The sequence below is a fragment of the Peromyscus maniculatus genome, chromosome 23 (assembly GCF_049852395.1).
Source record: "Peromyscus maniculatus bairdii isolate BWxNUB_F1_BW_parent chromosome 23, HU_Pman_BW_mat_3.1, whole genome shotgun sequence".
NCBI classification, from domain to species: Eukaryota; Metazoa; Chordata; class Mammalia; order Rodentia; family Cricetidae; genus Peromyscus; species Peromyscus maniculatus.
The window spans coordinates 27886395-27905324 of record NC_134874.1 but is presented as its reverse complement, the minus strand read 5'-3'; the positions used below and the strand labels follow the sequence as shown (position 1 = coordinate 27905324).

At 55.2% G+C, this 18930-nt stretch overlaps 1 protein-coding gene across 6 annotated transcripts in view; it reads left to right on the top strand.

The window, feature by feature from the left end:
* The window catches only part of Sh2b2 (SH2B adaptor protein 2), a 30895-nt gene extending 12573 nt beyond the window's left edge, over nucleotides 1–18322 (top strand). For 3 of the 6 annotated variants that reach the window (XM_076561335.1, XM_042268055.2, XM_006971264.4), the window contains exons 2-9: nucleotides 1988–2721; nucleotides 9102–9203; nucleotides 11200–11291; nucleotides 12478–12569; nucleotides 12667–12843; nucleotides 14313–14521; nucleotides 16687–16858; nucleotides 17363–18322. In XM_076561335.1, coding sequence (XP_076417450.1) covers nucleotides 2014–2721; nucleotides 9102–9203; nucleotides 11200–11291; nucleotides 12478–12569; nucleotides 12667–12843; nucleotides 14313–14521; nucleotides 16687–16858; nucleotides 17363–17685 — 1875 coding nt within the window. In that variant the 5' untranslated portion in view covers nucleotides 1988–2013 and the 3' untranslated portion in view covers nucleotides 17686–18322. The remainder of the gene's footprint in view (nucleotides 1–1987; nucleotides 2722–9101; nucleotides 9204–11199; nucleotides 11292–12477; nucleotides 12570–12666; nucleotides 12844–14312; nucleotides 14522–16686; nucleotides 16859–17362) is intronic. The other 3 variants (XM_042268057.2, XM_042268056.2, XM_076561336.1) reach the window with 3 other exon arrangements.
* Nucleotides 18323–18930: the final 608 nt, after the last annotated feature.

The following is an 18930-nucleotide window of genomic DNA, read 5'->3' as shown; positions in this document are numbered from 1 at the left end:
AGAGCACTTGCCTAGAATCCCCCAGTGAGGGGCTGGGGTGTGGCTCTGTGGTGGAGCCCCTGCCTAGAATCCCCCAGTGGGGGGCTGGGGTGTGGCTCAGTGGTAGAGCCCCTGCCTAGACTCCCCCAGTGAGGGGCTGGGGTATGGCTCAGTGGTAGAGCCCCTGCCTAGAATCCACCAATGAGGGACTGGGGATGTGGCTCAGTGGTAGAGCCCCTGCCTAGAATCCCCCAGTGGGGGGCTGGGGTGTGGCTCAGTGGTAGAGCCCCTGCCTAGAATCCCCCAGTGAGGGGCTTGGGTGTGGCTCAGTGGTAGAGCCCCTGCCTAGAATCCCCCAGTGAGGGGCTGTGGTGTGGCTCAGTAGTATAATTGCATAATTGAATGGAGATCCATTGAATAATATGCAGGAAGGAGGCACTGGGTACAATCTAAGAAAGAAAATGGATAAGGCAGGCAGAACAGGCTGGGTTTGTGTTCCCAGGAACGTTCCCCACAACAGGGGACAGGAAGCAAGTCCCCCAGATGACTACCTGACATGCACTCTGCAGTTTACCCATCCTAAGTGGTAAAAGATGGAGTTGCCTAGCAACAAAGTGGAAGAAGCTGGAATGAAGAGACAGCTGGGATTTCTAGATTGGTCCAGTGGGGATGGGAGTTCTGGAAGGAACAACACACGGGCCACCAGGAGTGTGTGTGTGTGTGTGTGTGTGTGTGTGTGTGTGTGTGTGTGTGGTGGGGGGAGTCCTAAGGAGGCTGGGCCTTCGATGCCAATAATAAAAATGGTCATCCTTGAACCCTATAGGAAGATTACCCTCAAAGTCCCAGGATCAGAAAGCTGAGTAAAGACCCTGAAACTGAATGTAAGCGGCTGTCACTATAACAGATACCCAGGAGCATCGCAGGCGAGGGGCGGCTTACTTTGGCTCACAGCCTCAGGGGTTAAAGGTCAGCTGGCTCCTTAGTTCCTCAACTCAGGCAGAACATGGTGGTGGGAGCGAGGGACGGAATAAACACCTCAGGTCATGACGGCCAAAAGGAAGGGAGAGACAGTGGCTGAGACCGAGTCCGTAGGGGCTGCGGAGACAGCTCGGAAGTTAAGAACGCTTGTTGCTCTTGCAGAGGAACGCGCTGGGTGCCCAGCACCGACACAGCAGCTCCCACCTGCCTGTGAGTCCAGCTCCAGGAAATCCAACAACCTCTTCTCCAGGGCTTGGGGACCTTGGAGAGGTTCCTGGAGACCATGAGGCACCATTTGAAAGTATCTTTGCCCTCAGCCTCCTTGACCACCCCCAGAAAGAATGACCCTGGGGATCCCCAAGAATGCTATTTGAGACTTCCCCCGTACAGCCCCTCTCCGATCTCCCCATCCGTCACTGATCAGCAGCCTGCACCTGTAGCTTCAGGGGGTGGGAGCATGCTCCAGCAGTCTCTGTGATCCAGGAGATCCCTGGGAGGGCTGTGGATGGGCCCAGGAGGGCCAGAAATTCAAGGTCACTTCTGCTACATAGGGAGTCCGAGGCTAGCCCATGCTACATGAGACACTATCTCAGGAGGGAAGGAGGAAGGAAGGAAAGAGGAAGGGAGGGAGAGAGGGAGGGAGAGAGGGAAGCAAGGAAGGAGAGGGTGGGAGAGAGAGAGAAACAAAGAGAAAGAAAGAGAGAGGAAGGGAGGGAGGGAGGGAGGGAGGGAGGGAGGGAGGGAGGAAGGAAGGAAGGAAGGAAGGAAGGAAGGAAGGAAGGAAGGAAGGAAGGAAGGAAGGAAGGAAGGAAGAAAGAAAGAAAAAGAAAGAGAAAAAAAAGAAATACTGCCAGGCAGTGGTGGTGCACACCTTTAATCCCAGCACTCAGGAGGCAGAGCCAGGCGGATCTCTGAGTTCGAGGCCAGCCTGGTCTACAAAGTGAGTTCCAGGAAAGGTGCACAGAGAAACCCTGTCTCGAAAAACAAAGAAAAAAGAAAAAGAAATACTTACCTCCTTTTCTCCCCTCAGCCCGAGGCTGCCATGGGACCAAAGCCATGAATGGTGCCACCCCCGGCTCCGCCGCCGCCCCCGCCCCAGTCCCGGACTGGCGGCATTTCTGCGAGCTGCACGCACAGGTGGCTGCCGTGGACTTCGCTCACAAGTTCTGCCGCTTCCTTCGGGACAACCCAACCTACGACACGCCTGACGCGGGGACCTCCTTCTCCCGCCACTTTGCCGCCAACTTCTTGGCCGTCTTCAGCGAGGAGGTGCGCCACGTGCTGGGGACAGCGGAGGACACCATGGAGCCCGAGCCTGCCGTGACCTCGGTCACATCGGCGCTCAAGGCTGCAGCCTATGGCCACTCCCGCAGCTCCGAGGACGTGTCTGCCCACGCGGCCACCAAGGCCCGTGTCCGCAAGGGCTTCTCTCTGCGTAACATGAGCCTCTGCGTGGTGGACGGAGTGCGCGACCTGTGGCACCGGCGCGCGTCCCCGGAGCCCGATGCTGGGGCCACTCCTAAGGTCGCCGAGCCTGCATCCGAGCCTCGGGACAAGTGGACACGGCGCCTGAGGTTGGCACGGACCCTGGCGGCCAAGGTGGAGTTAGTGGACATCCAGCGTGAGGGCGCACTGCGCTTCATGGTGGCAGACGACGCGGCCTCGGGTCCTGGGGGCACCGCACAGTGGCAGAAGTGTCGCCTGCTTCTGCGAAGGGCCGTGGCTGGGGAGCGCTTCCGCCTGGAGTTCTTCGTACCACCCAAGGTTGGTATCCTGGTGCATGTTTCTCCCCATCACTCACGGGGACCCAGTCACCTGCACAGCCTGAGGGATCTGCAGGCCGGTGACAGGTGGGTGCCTGGGACTGGTATGAGGGTTGTGTGGCCTGATCTGATTGACAGTTTTTTGTACAGAGGGCACCTCGCGGAGTCAAGATGTAGCATGTGAAGGCAGGGAGTAACAAGGTGCATTTCAGACACGTCCCCCAGAGGCCTGTGTCCTGCTCCATGGCAATCAGACATCTGCTCCCCTTGCCAGGCTCCAGCTGAGCCCTGCCCAGGGGGCCCCTTCCTTCCCATCAGGAGGAAGAGATGGTCTCTACCTGCTACTACCATTTTGCATGCCACTTTGAGTCCACTGGCCCCTGGCCCCATTGGCGAGCAAAGCCCTTCTGTGGTAGGGGACAGGGAAACTTGAGGTCTGCTTCCGGGAGGCAAATGCAACTGGCTTGAAAAGCAGAGGTGCTGGGGTGTAGCTCAGGAGGTGGAGCGCTTGCTTAGCATCACGGAGCCCAGAGCTCCAGCACCAGCACCCCACAATCCCGGAGTGGTGGCGCACTTGGAAACAGGAGGATCGGAAGTTCAAGGTTATTCTCGGCTACATAGCAAGGTGGAAGCTAGTCTGGTCTGCATGAGACTCTGTCTGGAAAGAAGGAGACAGCAGAAACTCCGAGGAGGGGTATGGCCTGCCTGCTGTCACACGGACAGTGGATGGCAGAAGGAGGCTAATTATACATCACCACTCAGACGGTCACCAGAAGGAAAGGAGGGCAGAGTCCCTTGAGGACTGGTATCACCCCAAGACCTGACCACCCGAGGGCTCAGTCTCCCCGGTGCCTTCCTAGACACCTGAGTCAGTGAACTTGCCCTCCCAGCCTCCCCTCAAGGTGCCGGAGTGAGAGCTACCCAAAGCGAGATGCTGTGGGCTGCTCCCAGAATGCCCTGGTGCAGAGCTCTCACCCCAAGTCCCAATACCCCCCAGATTTCCCAAGACTTTTTACCCACCCCCAACTTTAAGCCCCTGAGAAAAATACCACTAAACTCAAGTCTAAAGACAGACCAAAGCCTGGGGGCGGGGGTGGTTGTCCAGGGTCACCCAAAGGGCAGGGGCAGAGGCCCAAGGTTTCACTGTCTCCAGCTCTGAGTGGCAGTCCCAGCTGCCGCTCTCTAAATAGCTGTGCCTGTTCCCCTGGGGGAGAGGACCAGGCAGCTGGCACCTCCCCATCTTTCCATTGATCCCTGCAGAGCCCTCCAATTTTACTGCTGGCAGAAGGGAGGGATCCCGAGGGATCACTGAGCCCGTCCTTCCTCAACTCAGCTAAGACAACAGGTTTCCTAGTCCCTTGATCTTGCTTCAGGCTCTGCGGAACATCAGAGCCTAGCAGAACTCTTGGGAGTGAGCCATGGAAGTGTGGATCGTTCTAGAGTGTATTCGTCCATCTTCTGTTCTATAACAAAATACTAGAGGCTGGACAGTATATTAAGAAAGAAAGGAAGGGAGGGAGGGAGGGAGGGAGGGAGGGAGGGAGAGAGAGAGAGAGAGAGAGAGAGAGAGAGAGAGAGAGAAAAGAAGGAAAGAAAGAAAGAAAGAAGGAAGGAAGGAAGGAAGAGGAAGGAAGGAAGGAAGGAAGGAAGGAAGGAAGGAAGGAAAGAAGGAAAGAAGGAAAGAAAAGAGGAAAGGAAGGAAGGAAGGTAGGTAATTGGGCATGGTAACTGCCTATATCCCGGTATTGGGGAGGTAGAGGCAGGAGGATCCTTGACTGCATAGCAAGTCAAATGCCTGTCTGAGCTACATGATACTATATCTAAAAAGGGGGGGGGAGAGAGGGAGAGAGGGAGGGAGGGAGAGAGGGAGGGAGGGAGAGAGGGAGGGAGGGAGAGAGAGCACAGGTCAGTTTAGCTGGGTTTTAGAAACCGCACGTCCAAGATCAGGAAGCCCCGCCGCTCTGCCTCTGTGAGGGCGTCTCCGCTTCTCACAGTGGGGCAGACAGAGAAGGAAATAGCCATGTGTAGAGGAGGTCAACTGTCAACTGTAGAGTGACCTCACTTTGTAACAACCCACGCTGGTTAGATAACCAGGTTCCCCGAGAACTACATAAATCGCCTCCCAACACAGCAGCACAAACGACCAACCATCTTCCACTAGGCCCTGCCTCTTAAAGGGTCCACTAACTTGAAAAATAAATTAATGTTTATTTATTGGGGGGGGGGATACTCATGTGGAGGTCACGAGACAACCTGCAGGAGCCAGTTTCTTCCTTCTACCATGTGGGTCTTAGGATCAACTCAGGAGGCAGTGGCAGGCAGATCTCTGTGAGTTCAAGGCCAGCCTGGTCTACAGAGCGAGTTCTAGAACAGCCAGAGCTACACAGAGAAACCCTGTCTTGGAAAACAAACAAACAAACAAACAAACACAAACGCAGGTCATCAGGCTTGGTGGCAGACCCCCTTACACATTGAGCCGTCTCGCCAGCCCTTGCCATGTTATTCGTATTTTTGAGACAGGGTCTCATGTAGATCAGGCAGGCCTTGAACACCCCTTGTGACTATGGATAACCTTGAACTTCTAGTTCTCCTGCCTTTCATCTGCCGTGTGCTGGGATTATAGGCATTTATCATCACGCCCGGGTTGTGTGGTGCTGGGGATCAAACCCAGGGCTTTGTGGACGCTGGGTAAGCACCCATTATTGCCTGTCACCCACCTACCAATCTGGATCTCCTTGGTCCCATGGAGTCAGCAGTAGCAGAGGGCAGGTACTAGGGCGCTTGGATCTGCGGGTTCAGAGGGCACTAGGGCGCTTGGATCTGTGGGTTCAGGGTGTCCCTGGGGCCTTCACATTTCCTCTTTCACAGCTCTTGCTGTCTCTGCCCCAGTCAGGTCTCCCAACTCCTGCGCCCTCACCTGTGTGCGTAGCAGCGACTGAACCCCAAGTCCTCCCACAGCACCCAGAGAGCAATGAGATTAGCCCTCTGCCCCTGGGGAAGCCACCGGGAAAGGCATCACACTGGACGGATTCACAGGGGAGCTCCCGGGTCCCCGAGGTGGGGGAGTTTGGACTGCAGAAGTGGTCAGTGGGTAACAGGAGCTAAGTGACCGAAGGTAACCGAAGTAGAGACAGGGAGAAGCAGGTAAAACTGGGGGTGTGGCCCAGTGGTTAAGGGCACTGGCTGCTCTTCCAGAGGACCCGGGTTCAATTCCCAGCACCCACATGGCACTCACAGCTGTCTCCAACTCCAAGATCTGACACCCTCACGCAGACATTCATGCAGGCAAAAAACTAATGCAAATAAAATTTTTGTTTATTTTTTCGAGACAGGGTTTCTCCATGTAGTTTTGATGCCTGTCCTGGAACTCACTCTGGAGACCAGGCTGGCCTCGAACTCACAGAGATCCACCTGCCTCTGCCTTCCAAGTGCTGGGATTAAAGGGGTGCACCGCCACTGCCCGGCTGCAAATAAAATTTTAAAATAAGTAAATTTAAAAAAAAAAAAGAAAGAAAAAAATAGGAAGAGGCAGGTACAGCTGAGAGTGTGGCTCCGTCATAAAGTACTTGCCTAGGATGCCCCAGTGAGAGGCAGGGATGTAACTCAGTGTTAGAGGCCCTGGATTCTACCCTGGGGGGTGAGAGGCAAATGGGAGGCAACTGCAGCTACCTTGGGATGGATGGCCTTGGACGTCAGGCTAAGAGCAGGAACAGCCCAACTGAAGGCGCCATTATGAACCTTCCTGCTCTCTCTGCCCCAGAGGGCCAACCCCAGCGACAGGCTGGTGTGACTGATGTGATCAGCTAAGCCCATCCGTCACTGCTATAAGCCCAGCCCAGGGCCCGCTGGACAGTGTCCAGGGTGGCCAAGAATTCCCACTCACCAGATAGGAGTCCCTTCCTTTTCCTCCTCAGAAAGTCCCTGTCCCAGAGCCCAAGCCCTGCCGGGAATGTCAGCCTCAGGCCAGTCCAGGGAGGTGCAGGGGGGTGCAGCCAGGAGCTGTGGAGCAGAGACTAAAGGGGCCTGCGTGGAGCGACCCTACTGAGGAGCCCTGCTGACTGCCCTGGTTTAACCCTGTGATGGTAGCATCGGGGTGCTGGTTTCCTTCTCCTCAGGCCTGGAGACAGGCCACACGTAGCTCCAGAGCCCCTTTCCGAGGTGAAAGCTGTGCTCCAGAAAATCTCATTTAAAGCAAGGAAGACACTTTATTCTGAGAGCCCTGCCCACCCCAACCCTTCACTGGGTGGAATTGGTAAGTGCTCTACCACTGAGCCACACCTCAGCCCCTCACTGGGGGATTCTAGGCAGGTGCTCTACCACTGAGCCACGCCCCAGCCCCTCACTGGGGGATTCTAGGCAGGGGCTCTACCACTGAGCCACACCCCAGCCCCTCACTGGGGGATTCTAGGCAGGGGTTCTACCACTGAGCCACACCCCAGCCCCTCACTGGGGGACTCTAGGCAAGTGCTCTACCACTGAGTCACACCCCAGCCCCTCACTGGGGGATTCTAGGCAGGGGCTCTACCACTGAGCCACACCACCCCAGCCCCTCACTGGGGGATTCTAGGCAGGTGCTCTACCACTGAGCCATACCACCCCAGCCCCTCACTGGGAGATTCTAGGCAGGTGCTCTACCCCTGAGCCACACCCCAGCCCCTCACTGGGGGATTCTAGGCAGGGGCTCTACCACTGAGTCACACCCCAGCCCCTCACTGGGGGATTCTAGGCAGGGGCTCTACCACTGAGTCACACCCCAGCCCCTCACTGAAGGTCATTTGATACAGCATCTCATATAGCCCAAGCTGGCCTGGATTCACTGTGTAGGTTTCTGTGCTATGATCTACATAGTGAATTCCAGGCCAGCCAGAGCTATATTGTAACACAAATGTTAAAAGGTCTTATTAATTAAAAAAACAAAAACAAAAAAACCTGGAGCCAGATATTGGGGTGAAAGCTGAATGATCAGAGAAACAGAGTAAGCTAGCCACATTCTTACCTTTACAAAATCCTCAGCCTCAAGAGAGAGAGTTTCTGTTTCTTCAGGCCTTATATACTTTTTTCTGTCCAGACATCACTTCCTGGGATTAAAGGTGTGTGCCACCACTGACTGCCTGGCTCTGTTTCCAGTATGGCCTTGAACTCAGAGATCCAAATGGATCTCTGTCTCCCGAGTGATAGGATTAAGGGTGTGTGCTACCACAGTCCGACCACAGTCTAATCCAGTGGCTGGCTGTCCTCTGATCACAAGTTTATTAGGGTACACAGTATATCACTACACTATATAGTGAGACCCTGTCTCAAAAAGAAAAATATATTTTTTTTTGTGCCAAATGTGGTGCTCCATTTGTACAACCCCAGAACTCAGGAAACTCAGGAAGGATTGCCCCAAGCTCAAGCCAACCTGGGCTACATAGTGGGTTCTAGGTTAGCCTGTGCTATGGATTGAGACCCTATAGCCAAAAACTAAGAGTTTGAGTTGTGGCTCAGTGGTGGAGCCCCTGCCTAGAATCCCCCAGTGAGGGGCTGGGGTGTATCTCAGTGGTGGAGCCCTTGCCTAGAATCCCCCAGTGAGGGGCTGGGGTGTGGCTCAGTGGTAGTGCATCTGCCTAGAATCCCCCAGTGAGGGGCTGGGGTGTGGTCAGTGGTAGAGCTCCTGCCTAGAATCCCCCAGTGAGGGGCTGGAGGTGTGGCTCAGTGATAGAGCTCCTGCCTAGAATCCCCCAGTGAGGGGCTGGGGGTGTGGCTCAGCTGTAGTGCTCCTGCCTAGAATCCCCCAGTGAGGGGCTGGGGTGTGGCTCAGTGGTAGAGCACCTGCCTAGAATCCCCCAGTGAGGGGCTGGGGTGTGGCTCAGTGGTAGAGCCCCTGCCTAGAATCCCCCAGTGAGGCGCTGGAGGTGTGGCTCAGTGGTAGAGCCCCTGCCTAGAATCCCCCAGTGAGGGGCTCTGTGGTAGAGAGCTTGTCCAGCTGCATGATGCTCTGGGCAAAATTCCCAGTACCAAGAAAAGAGAAAGAGAAAGGAAAGAAAGGGAATGCAGGAGGCTGAGAAGAGAGGGGGGAACATCGTATGGAGTAGGTGCACTGGGTGGAGGGTGGGCCAGGGAGCACTCACAGATCACAGGGCTGGGGTTCCGGGATTGGAGACTCAGCAGTACCAACCAGTCTCTAACTTGCTGCGACCGCAGGAGGAGGGTTCTTTCTGTCTCCCTCAATGTCCCCATCTCTAAAATGGGGTCGGTAACACATTCACACCAGCAGGAACTTGGCAGTCTTGGCGGCCGGCCAGGATGCACAGATGCTGGAAGGTGGGGTGGGGAGTGCGGAGAGGGTCTCCTGATTCCCCCAAGGGGCTCCTCCCACCGGTCCTTCCTCTGGCCTCCCAGGCTTCCAGACCCAAGGTCAGCATCCCCCTGTCGGCCATCATCGAGGTCCGAACCACCATGCCCCTGGAAATGCCTGAGAAGGACAACACGTTCGTGCTCAAGGTAAGACCCCACTGCGGCCGCCGAGGTCTGCAGCCCACAGCCCTAGTGGGTTACACAGATTGAGGTCATTACAGGGGTGCAAGTTAGACCATCAAAGGGGGGCAACAAGGAGGGGTTCCCATGAGAGGCACCCACGACAGGTGTCCATCACCTAGGGAGGGCTTGGTTCAGGGTCTAAGTCGTAGAGTCATGCATGCCCACATGGCTGGCCGCCTGGGTCTCCTCCCATTCCTTATTTTTAAATTATAGTTGTTGTTGTTGTTGTTTTGAGACAGGGTTTCTCTATGTAGCCCTGGCTGTCCTGGAACTCACTCTATAGACCAGGCCAGGCTTGAACTCACAGAGATCTGCCTGGCTCTGTCTCCCAAGTGCTGGCTGGGATCAAAGGCATGCGCCACCGCCTCCGGCCAGTAGGCTCTTTTTTAAACCAATGAGAATAACACATATTCACAGCGTACAAAGATTGTTCCACGGTAGGTCAGTAAAATGCTTGTCTTGCAAGCATAAGGACCTGACATCAGTCCCCAAAACCCAGGTGTGGGGGGGTGGGATGGGGGAATGCTAAGTGTGGTGCTTCCCCTGGGAATCAAACCCAGCTTGTGAAGCCTGGCAGCAGGCACCTTCACCCGCTGAACCGTCTCGCCAGCCCAGCCCGGTTCCCCATTTCTTCTTGGGTCTGAGTAAAGATCCCTCCTGCCCTCCCGCTCTGGAGCCAGACACACCCACCTCACAGCTTGTTGAAGTTATGCAAGTGTCCACAGGGGAGTGGAGTGTGGGAACAGCCGGGTCCCTACAGAGGGCACAAAGACATGGGGCACCCTAGGGGTTCTGGGAGCCCAGGTCCTTCCTCCAGCCCCACCCACGGCACTGGAATGGCCTGCCGGAGCTGCTAAGGACGTGGGTCCAGGCTGCTAGGGTTGTGGTCAGGGCTTCCGGGAAGGAACTAGACCATGAATCGGAGTCCTTCCAGGGGTCCGGCTCCTCCTGCTTGAAGCTGGGGCACAGTGCCCCCACCCTCTTTGGCAAGCTCTACTGAGCTTGTGTTTATACAAGCCACCGATTCTTTTCTTCATTGGGTAAATGTGTGCCAACTCTGTGTCCTGAGTTATCCCCTCAAGACTGGAAGCTGGGGACACAGCCGCCGTCCATCTGGTATTCTCAGCTGCGGGGTGGTCCTCAGGCACCCCTGAGGCAGGAGGACGCCCCTGCCAGCCCCACCGTGAGCCCATTGGAAAAAAGAAGGCTGTCAGGGTGTCCTCTTAGACCAATGCTACATCATGACAGAGTACACAGGACAGGGAACCAAGAACAGGGAGACTGGTCATCTGGTAATCTGGTGAACCGGGTTCAGGTCTCAGCTGCTGCTGGCCGCTGTGGGACTTTTGAGCAAGTTGCTCCCTCTCTGAACACAAGGCTTCTTGTCTATAAAATCTGTGTTTTGCTGGGAGGTAATAATGCACACCTTGAATCCCAGCACTCAGGAGGTAGAAGCAGGCAGATCTCTGTGAGTTCCAGGACACCCAGGATTGTTGTACAGAGAAACCCTGTCTCAGAAAACAATAACAAAAAAAGTGTTGTACATAGCCTCCTTCCCAGGGTTGTCGGGAACTCAATGGACAAGGTACAAAGAACACCGTCCACCACGTGGCCACAGCAATCAAATCGCAGTCGCTAAGGCTTGGGAGTCCCTCAACTCTATGCCAAGCCAGCTGGCCTCCCCACTCGACTTGAACCCTACTTGGGATGCCAGGGCATGGGCTGAGCATGCTGGGTCTCCCGCCCCACACCCTAGGCCTCTAGAGCCTGGCACCTCCTCCCCTGTGTGGGCTTCAGGCTGCAGCCCTAACCCTGATTTGGGCGATCTCCCTCTGCGCATACCCATGAGACCTCACATAGGGGTGGGCAAAGCCAGAGGAACCCTTCTGCTCACTGGTCCTGGGGTGCTGGGACCCCGCCCTGCAGTGGAGGAGGCTTGACCAGGGCCACTCTCATCCAGGTGGAGAACGGAGCGGAGTACATTCTGGAGACGATAGACTCGCTGCAGAAGCACTCGTGGGTGGCTGACATCCAGGGCTGTGTGGATCCTGGGTGAGTTTTCTGGCCCCGAGCACGGGGGGTGGGGGGGTGGGAGGGTGGGGAGGGACAGGTGGGTGTGTGCACCCTGTCCCTTCCCAGAGACCCGGCTACCAGGCAGGACAAGTACTGAAGAAGAGCCAGCATCAGTTATTTCCAAGAGAGGCAGGAGGATCAGGAGCCTAGGGTCATCCTCAGCTACGTAGCTAGCTCAAGGCTACCCTGGGCTACAGAAGCCCCTATCTCAAAAATAAACAAACAAGCAAACAAAACCCCCAAATAACAACAAAATGAGTAGGCCAGATAGAGGATGTCTGTCTGGTGTCTAACCCAGGGCTCTGTGTACGCTACACATGTGTTCCACCACACCTCTCATCAAAAGTAGGATTTGGGGGAGCTGGAGAGACGGCCCTGCAGTACTGCTCTTCTGGAGATGAGTTCAGTTGCCACCCCCACATCAGGCAGTTCGTAATTGCCTGCAACGCCACCTCCAGGGGATCGGTTGCCTCTGACCTCTTCTGGCACCCGCACCCACATGCGCCTCTCCGCTCATGGGCACATATTTTTATAGAGAAGAGTTGGATTTTGATGAGGAAGCTGGTAGGCTGAGGGCACTCTGGAGTGGTGTTTGGTGTCGTGGTCGGCACGTCTGGTCAGTTACGTACAGGAAGAGGATGAGGTAGGAGGTCCATCTCTGCTGTCCAGAAGAGATGCCCTGGGGTGGGGAGCGGGGGGGGGGGGGGCTCACCCAGCTGAACACTTGGCAGTGGTTTCTCTGGCTAATAGGATGAGGTGGGGGGGGCTGCTTTCTAATTAACAGATTCATTTAAATAAAGCTCAGTTAGCGTCCTAAGTGCCTCATCCCCAAAGTGCTTGTCAATCACTCCCCTATTACTCTGAAGGCCATCTGCTCCAGAGACTTTCCCATGGGGGGGAGACCTGTTTTAGAGCCGGGAGGGCCTCAAAGGGGCTGCCCAGCCTCCACCCATCACCACACTGTCCTCCACTGGAAGGCATCCGTGGGCTCCCAGGAATGAGCCAGAACCAGGGACCACGATGCTCACAGCGGCCTCAGTGGCGGGGTCGCTCACACCGTGGCCACGGAGGGCGAGGGAGGGAAAGGACTTGATGTTCTGTAAGCAGCCCAGGGTCCTAGCCCAGGCCCCGTGGCAAGATGTGCTGTGCCCTCTCGACTCCGCAGGGACAGCGAGGAAGACACGGGGCTGTCCTGTGCTCGGGGCAGCTGTCTGGCCAGCCGCGTGACCTCCTGCAGCTGTGAGTTCCTGGCAGAGGGTAGGTGGGGGTCGGGCTGGCGGGAGTCACGGGGGGTGGGGGCGCAAGTGTTGGAGGGCAGAGAAGAGACATGCTTCTCCCCCTGTTTACCCTGCAGCAGACATGCCCCGGCCCCCAGAGACAACAGCGGTGGGTGCCGTGGTGACAGCCCCACACAGCAGAGCGCGTGACGCCGCCGCCGCCGCCGGAGAGTCCCTGGCCCATGTCCCCCTCGAGACTTTCCTCCAAACCCTGGAGTCTTCAGGTGGTGGTGTCAGTGACGGCACCAACACAGGTGCCACTGGGGGCCCCGCCCCCTCTACAGGGACCCCTGGGGGTCCTCAGGAGTGGGGACATTTCAGCCAGTTGTGTCGACAGTGGTCCTGGCTTTGGCAAGCCCGTGTGGGCGCCTGGTCTTCCCCGCTGTGCCTGGTTTCTATAGAGCCTCAGAGGCATGGCGGGCGGGGACGGCGCACGCCTGTAACCCCAGCACTCAGAAGGCTAAAGCACGGAGATCTGCATAGGTTCAAGGCTAGCCTGGGCTACATAGTGAGACCTAGCAAAAAGAAGAAAGAGAAAGAGACAGACGGACATGGAAAGGGAGGGAGATAAGCTCTTCCGATAGAAAGAGGCACAAAAGGCAGCTTTGGTGGCACACGCCTGGAACCCAGCGCTTGGGCTGTAGAGGCCGGAGCTAAACGTCTGGAGAGATGGTTCACTGGTTAGTAGTGGTTAGTAGTTAGTAGTGATTGCCGTTCTTCCAGAGAACCCGTGTTGTGGACTATCACTTTAACCGTGTAAAGGTGTTACATCTGTTCGTGCTGCGTTTCTTTAATCATGTACAGATGTGCTGCATCTGTCTCACCGTGCCTGCCTAAGGCTCCTGATTGGTCTCATAAAGAGCTGAACAGCCAATAGCGAGGCAGGAGAGGGATGGGCGGGGCTGGCGGGCAGAGAGAATCAGCAGGAGGAGGAATCTAAGTTCTAGAGAAAAAGGGAGAAGAGAATGAGGAAAAAAAGAAAGGGAGATGCCCAGGGCCAGCCAGTCAGACACAGGAGTAGGACATACAGAAGGAAAGAAAGGTAAAAAAAAAAAAAAAAAAAAAAAAAAAAAAAAAAAAAAAAAAAAAAAAACCTGAGGCAAAACATAGATGAAGAGAAACAGGTTAAATTAAGTTATAAGAGCTAGCAAGAAGCCGGGCGGTGGTGGCGCACGCCTTTAATCCCAGCACTCGGGAGGCAGAGGCAGGCGGATCTCTGTGAATTCAAGGCCAGCCTGGTCTACAAAAAAGAGCTAGAAAGGACCATAAGAGAAGGCCAAGCATTCATGACTAAGTCTCTGTGTCATGACGTGGGAGCTGGTTGGTGGCCCAAGAGAAAGCCCGTTACACACCTGAGTTTGGTTCCCAGCACCCATATAGGGCAGCTCACACCTGCCTGTGACTCCAGCTCTGGGGGATCTGATGCCCTCTTCTGGTCTCCCCCGAATGCGCACGCACACACGTGCACACACAGACACCTACATAAGCATACAAACAGAAGACATAATGGAACCAGGTGGAGAAAAGGCTTGGCTTCTTCTCAGGTTTGCTGCTGACTTGCGTGTGCTCCTTCCCTGTGCCTCAGTTTACCTCAAGGCTAACTAGACGCGGTCAGTCAGCTCTCTGTCTAGGTCTGATATTCAAATGAACAAGCGACAGCTCCTCATCTCTCACTGACTGACTTGTCTTCCTTCTGTCCCTTGCGCTATCACAACCGACCCAGGGGACGAGGGAGCCGAGCTGGACACCGATGCCGAGACTGAGCTGGAACTCTCCGACTACCCCTGGTTCCATGGGACACTGTCCCGAGTGAAGGCTGCCCAGCTGGTGCTGGCCGGTGGGCCCCGGAACCACGGCCTCTTTGTGATCCGCCAAAGCGAGACTCGGCCTGGGGAGTGTGTGCTGACCTTCAACTTCCAGGGCAAGGCCAAGGCAAGTGTGTGGGGGTGGGGGTGACGGGAGAGCAGCCCACTCTGGGAGGTGGGCTGAGGTGGCCCAGATCCTAAGTAAGGCTCATCACTTGCTGGTGACCAAGCCCACTCAAAAAGCGAGCCTCGCTGAGAAGTTAGCTTTGCAGCCAGATGTGCGTGCCTGTAGCCCCAGCACTTCAGAAGATGAGGCAGGAGGATTGACAAGAATGAGACACAAATCTGGGCTGCATAGCAAGTGCCTGTCTCAAAAATCCAAAACCGGGTGCCTCTCCCAGGAGCAGCCTGTACCTACACTTGGCATCTTACTTTCTTCTAAGGCATTCATTTCCTCTCCTAATCCTGATGCTTACAATATATAAAACATCAATAATGAAATCTCCAACCACAGCAACAAACCCCCAAATCAGGACTTGGCGTTGCACACCTGTAATCCCAGCACCCAGGTAGTAGAGACAGGAGGATCAGGAGTTCAAGGTCATCCTTGGCTACATATTGAATTCAAGGCCAGCCTGTGCTACGTGAGACTCTGTCCCAATAGATAAATGAATGAATAAATAAAGGGCCAGCAAGAAGGCTCACCAGGAAAGGCACCTGCAGCCAAGCTTCACTGCCTGAGTTTGATCCCCAGGACCCACATGATGGGAGGAGAGAACTGATTCCTATAAGTTGTTCTCTGAGCTCCAAAATGCAGTGTGGGGCCTGCACATATGTACACACAAAGATAGATGGATGGATGGATAGATACATACATACATACATACATACATACATAAATAGATACATAGATAGATATATAGATACATACATAGATACATAGATAGATATATAGATACATAGATAGATATATAGATACATACATACATAAATAGATACATAGATAGATATATAGATACATAGATAGATATATAGATACATACATACATAAATAGATACATAGATATATAGATACATAGATAGATATATAGATACATACATACATAAATAGATACATAGATAGATATATAGATACATACATACATAAATAGATACATAGATAGATATATAGATACATAGATAGATATACAGATACATACATACATAAATAGATACATAGATAGATATATAGATACATAGATAGAGACAGAGATACATAGATACATAGATACATACATACAAACAGAGATACATATAGATACATATAGATGTTATTTTAAAAATTAAAAGGGACAAAAGTCAAGCAGTTTGAGGATGACAGTGTGGGAGGATGGGCAGGAGTCACCGTACCCTGCCCACACTCACCCCATGTTTACAAGAAGGAAGTAGACCCAGCCTTAGCTCCTTCCAGGGTATCATTTCCCAGTAGCCCCCATAGCACCCCAAGTTTCCTGCCCCTGACCTGCAGCTGATGGTCATGGCCACCCTCACTTCTGTATGGGCCCCCAGCAGCCCTCGGGCCTACTCTTGAGAGTGCTGGCCAGCTGTGGGTGTGTGGAGGAGGCTGAGTCTCCCTAGGGACACTACCTTGTCCGTTCCTCGGACAACCAGGCACTTCATGTCACCCCGGTGGCTGGTAATTGACATCTTGGCCAGCACTACTAAGTCTAGAGGCCTTGATCTCCCTCATCCATGCCCAAGCTTGGACAGGATGGTGCCTTGTCCACCAGGGCTCAAGGAGGGGGAAGCAGGGCAGGCATGAGATGACCTTTGACCTGGGCTTTCTTCAAGCCGGGCTGCTGTTGTCTCGGAGTGGGCAAAGCAGGGCTGACATCAGAGACCTGTGGCCCACTACTAAAAACTGTGGGTCTGTGGCTCCTTACACTGAGCCTCCTGCCTCAGGTAAACTCGGGAGACCCGGAGAGCAGCAAGTCATTGCTAAGAGGCACCTGCCACCATTCCACACCTCTGGGTCACCTGAGATCCTCTCTCTAAGACAAAACAAATATTCAAAAGGACAGATTGACTCCGGGGTGAGGGACAGATGTCTGCAGGCTTCTGTCTCAGCCCATCTCCCATACCTACCACAGGAGTGACCCACCCTCAGAGAGGACTCAGTGTGAGGACCCCCAGCATGACACAGTACCACATGGCCTCAGTGGACTGATGCCTAGTCATCCAACAACCCTGAACTTGCCAAGCAGGTAGCCAGCCCGGGACCCCGCCGCTAACCGTTCTTATTTGTGCCCGCAGCACCTCCGCCTGTCTCTGAACGGTCACGGCCAGTGCCATGTCCAGCATCTGTGGTTCCAGTCTGTCTTTGACATGCTGCGGCACTTCCACACCCACCCCATCCCCCTGGAGTCAGGGGGGTCCGCTGATATCACCCTCAGAAGCTACGTGCGTGCCCAGGGCCCGCCTCCTGGTAAGATGCCACCATCTGGAACCTGATCTATGGTTCGGTTGATAGAGGGTTTGCCTGGTATGCTCAGGGCCTGGGTTCGATCCCCAGCACTTCATAAACTGGGTGCAGGGGGCACTCCTGTAATCCCAGACCTCTGGAGGCGAAGGCAAGAGAATCAGGAGTTCAGGGGCATCCTTTGCAACACAGTGATTTAAAGGCCAAAGGACATGTTAGACCCAGACTCAAAACCCTTCACCTGGACACCCAAAGACACCCGGGGTGGGTTCCGGAAGCCCTGCAAGGTTAGAGTTCAGCACCCAGTTTTTGAGGGTCACACTGGTGGGGTGCCTAGCCTAGGCTGGAAAGGCATATGTGTTTGCATACTCTCTCTCCTGACCCCCGGAATGGTCTGGACCACATCATCCCTCCCTGGGTTCCCCACATCTGTCTGACGCGGGCTGGCTTTGGAGGATGAAGTTCGGGTGTCCAGGGCTGGATGCTGACCAACATGGCCTCTCATTGCAGACCCAGGACCAGCGCCCAACACTGCGGCCCCGGTCCCCACCTGCTGGACGGAGCCGGCTAGCCAGCACTACTTCTCCAGCCTGGCCACGACCACCTGCCCACCCACCTCACCTTCCAATGGCGCTGGAGCATCATCGTCATCTGGCTCATCATCCTCGGCCGCGTCCCTGCCACCCCGCCCGGCCGAGGGGCCACTCAGTGCGCGCAGCCGCAGCAACAGCTCAGAGCACCTGCTGGAGGCTGCGTCTGGAGCCACGGAGGAGCCCACGGAGGCCACGCTGGGCCGAGCTCGCGCTGTGGAGAACCAGTACTCCTTTTACTAGCTGCCACGCCTATCACCCACGGGTGCCATGCACATCACAGCAGGCCGAGAACACCTGAGGTCTGTCGGGCCCACCAACAGCCTGGCCAGCCCATGATGGTCAGGAACACCCAACGATGGCTGGGAACAACTACCCATGGTCTGTCAAGCCCAAGACAGCCGGCCGGCTAGCCACACGGAGCAACTCCATCCCCCAGGGGCCCACTAAGACCAAGGCTATCCATGGTCGATCAAACCCATGATTTCAAGCCCCTCCCACTGGTGGTTGGCCACGCCCATCCCAGCTATGTCTATAAGGCTGATCCAATCCAGGGCAGGCGGCTGACTGACAACTACCCCCATTCTGTGACTTCAGACCCTGCCCACTGATGGTCGGTCACTCTCACTGTGGCAACCTTTGACAGCCTGCCTCGCCCATGAAGGCCTACAACCTCAGACCCAGCCCACCGGTGTTGGGTCACTTCCGCCAACAGCCTGACCAATCAGTGATGGTGGGCCACGCCCATCATGCCAGGCCTGCCAGTGGTCGGCCTAGCCCTGGGCAGCCTGCCTCGCCCACCGGCCCCAGCCCGATGCTGGGGGAAAGCCAAGCTCTTCAGTGAAGACAAACTATTAAAGAGCCTGTTTTAGGGACTACACCCCGCTCTCTTGCTGTCTTTTTTTTTTTTTGCTGTGAGATCCCGTGCAAGGAAGTGTTCTCTCAAGGTCTGGGACTGCCACTTAGCCACAGGCTTGCTCAGGCCGATCTGAGGAGAGGCAGCTGGGGGCGGGGCGGGGACTCGGGAGGGGACAGAAGTGGAACTGGGAGAGAAAAGAGAATTTGAAGAACGGAACCAGAGCTGGAGATAGGGCTGGGTTGGTAGAGTGTTTGTACCTAGCACACAGGCTTCCTGGGTTCCATCCCCAGCACCCCATAAACAGGATGTGGTAATGCATGCCTGGAATTCCAGCGCTAACAAGGTGGAAGGAGGAGGATCAGAAGTTCAAGGCCATCCTCAGCTAAATGGCAAATCTGAGGCCAGCCTGAGCTACATGAGGCCCTGTCTCAAAAGGGAAGGGCAGAGAGAGGAGACATCCACAGTAGTGATGTTGAGTGACTTGAAGGCCAAGGGGAGGAGCTGGGTCCTGGGTAGGACAGTAAGGATGTCATTGGACAGGTCACCAAAGGCCTTCCAGGGTAGACAACTTAGCCTGTCGGGGGATTGAGCAACAGGAGACACTGGGTGTCCCGGCTCTGATGCAGATG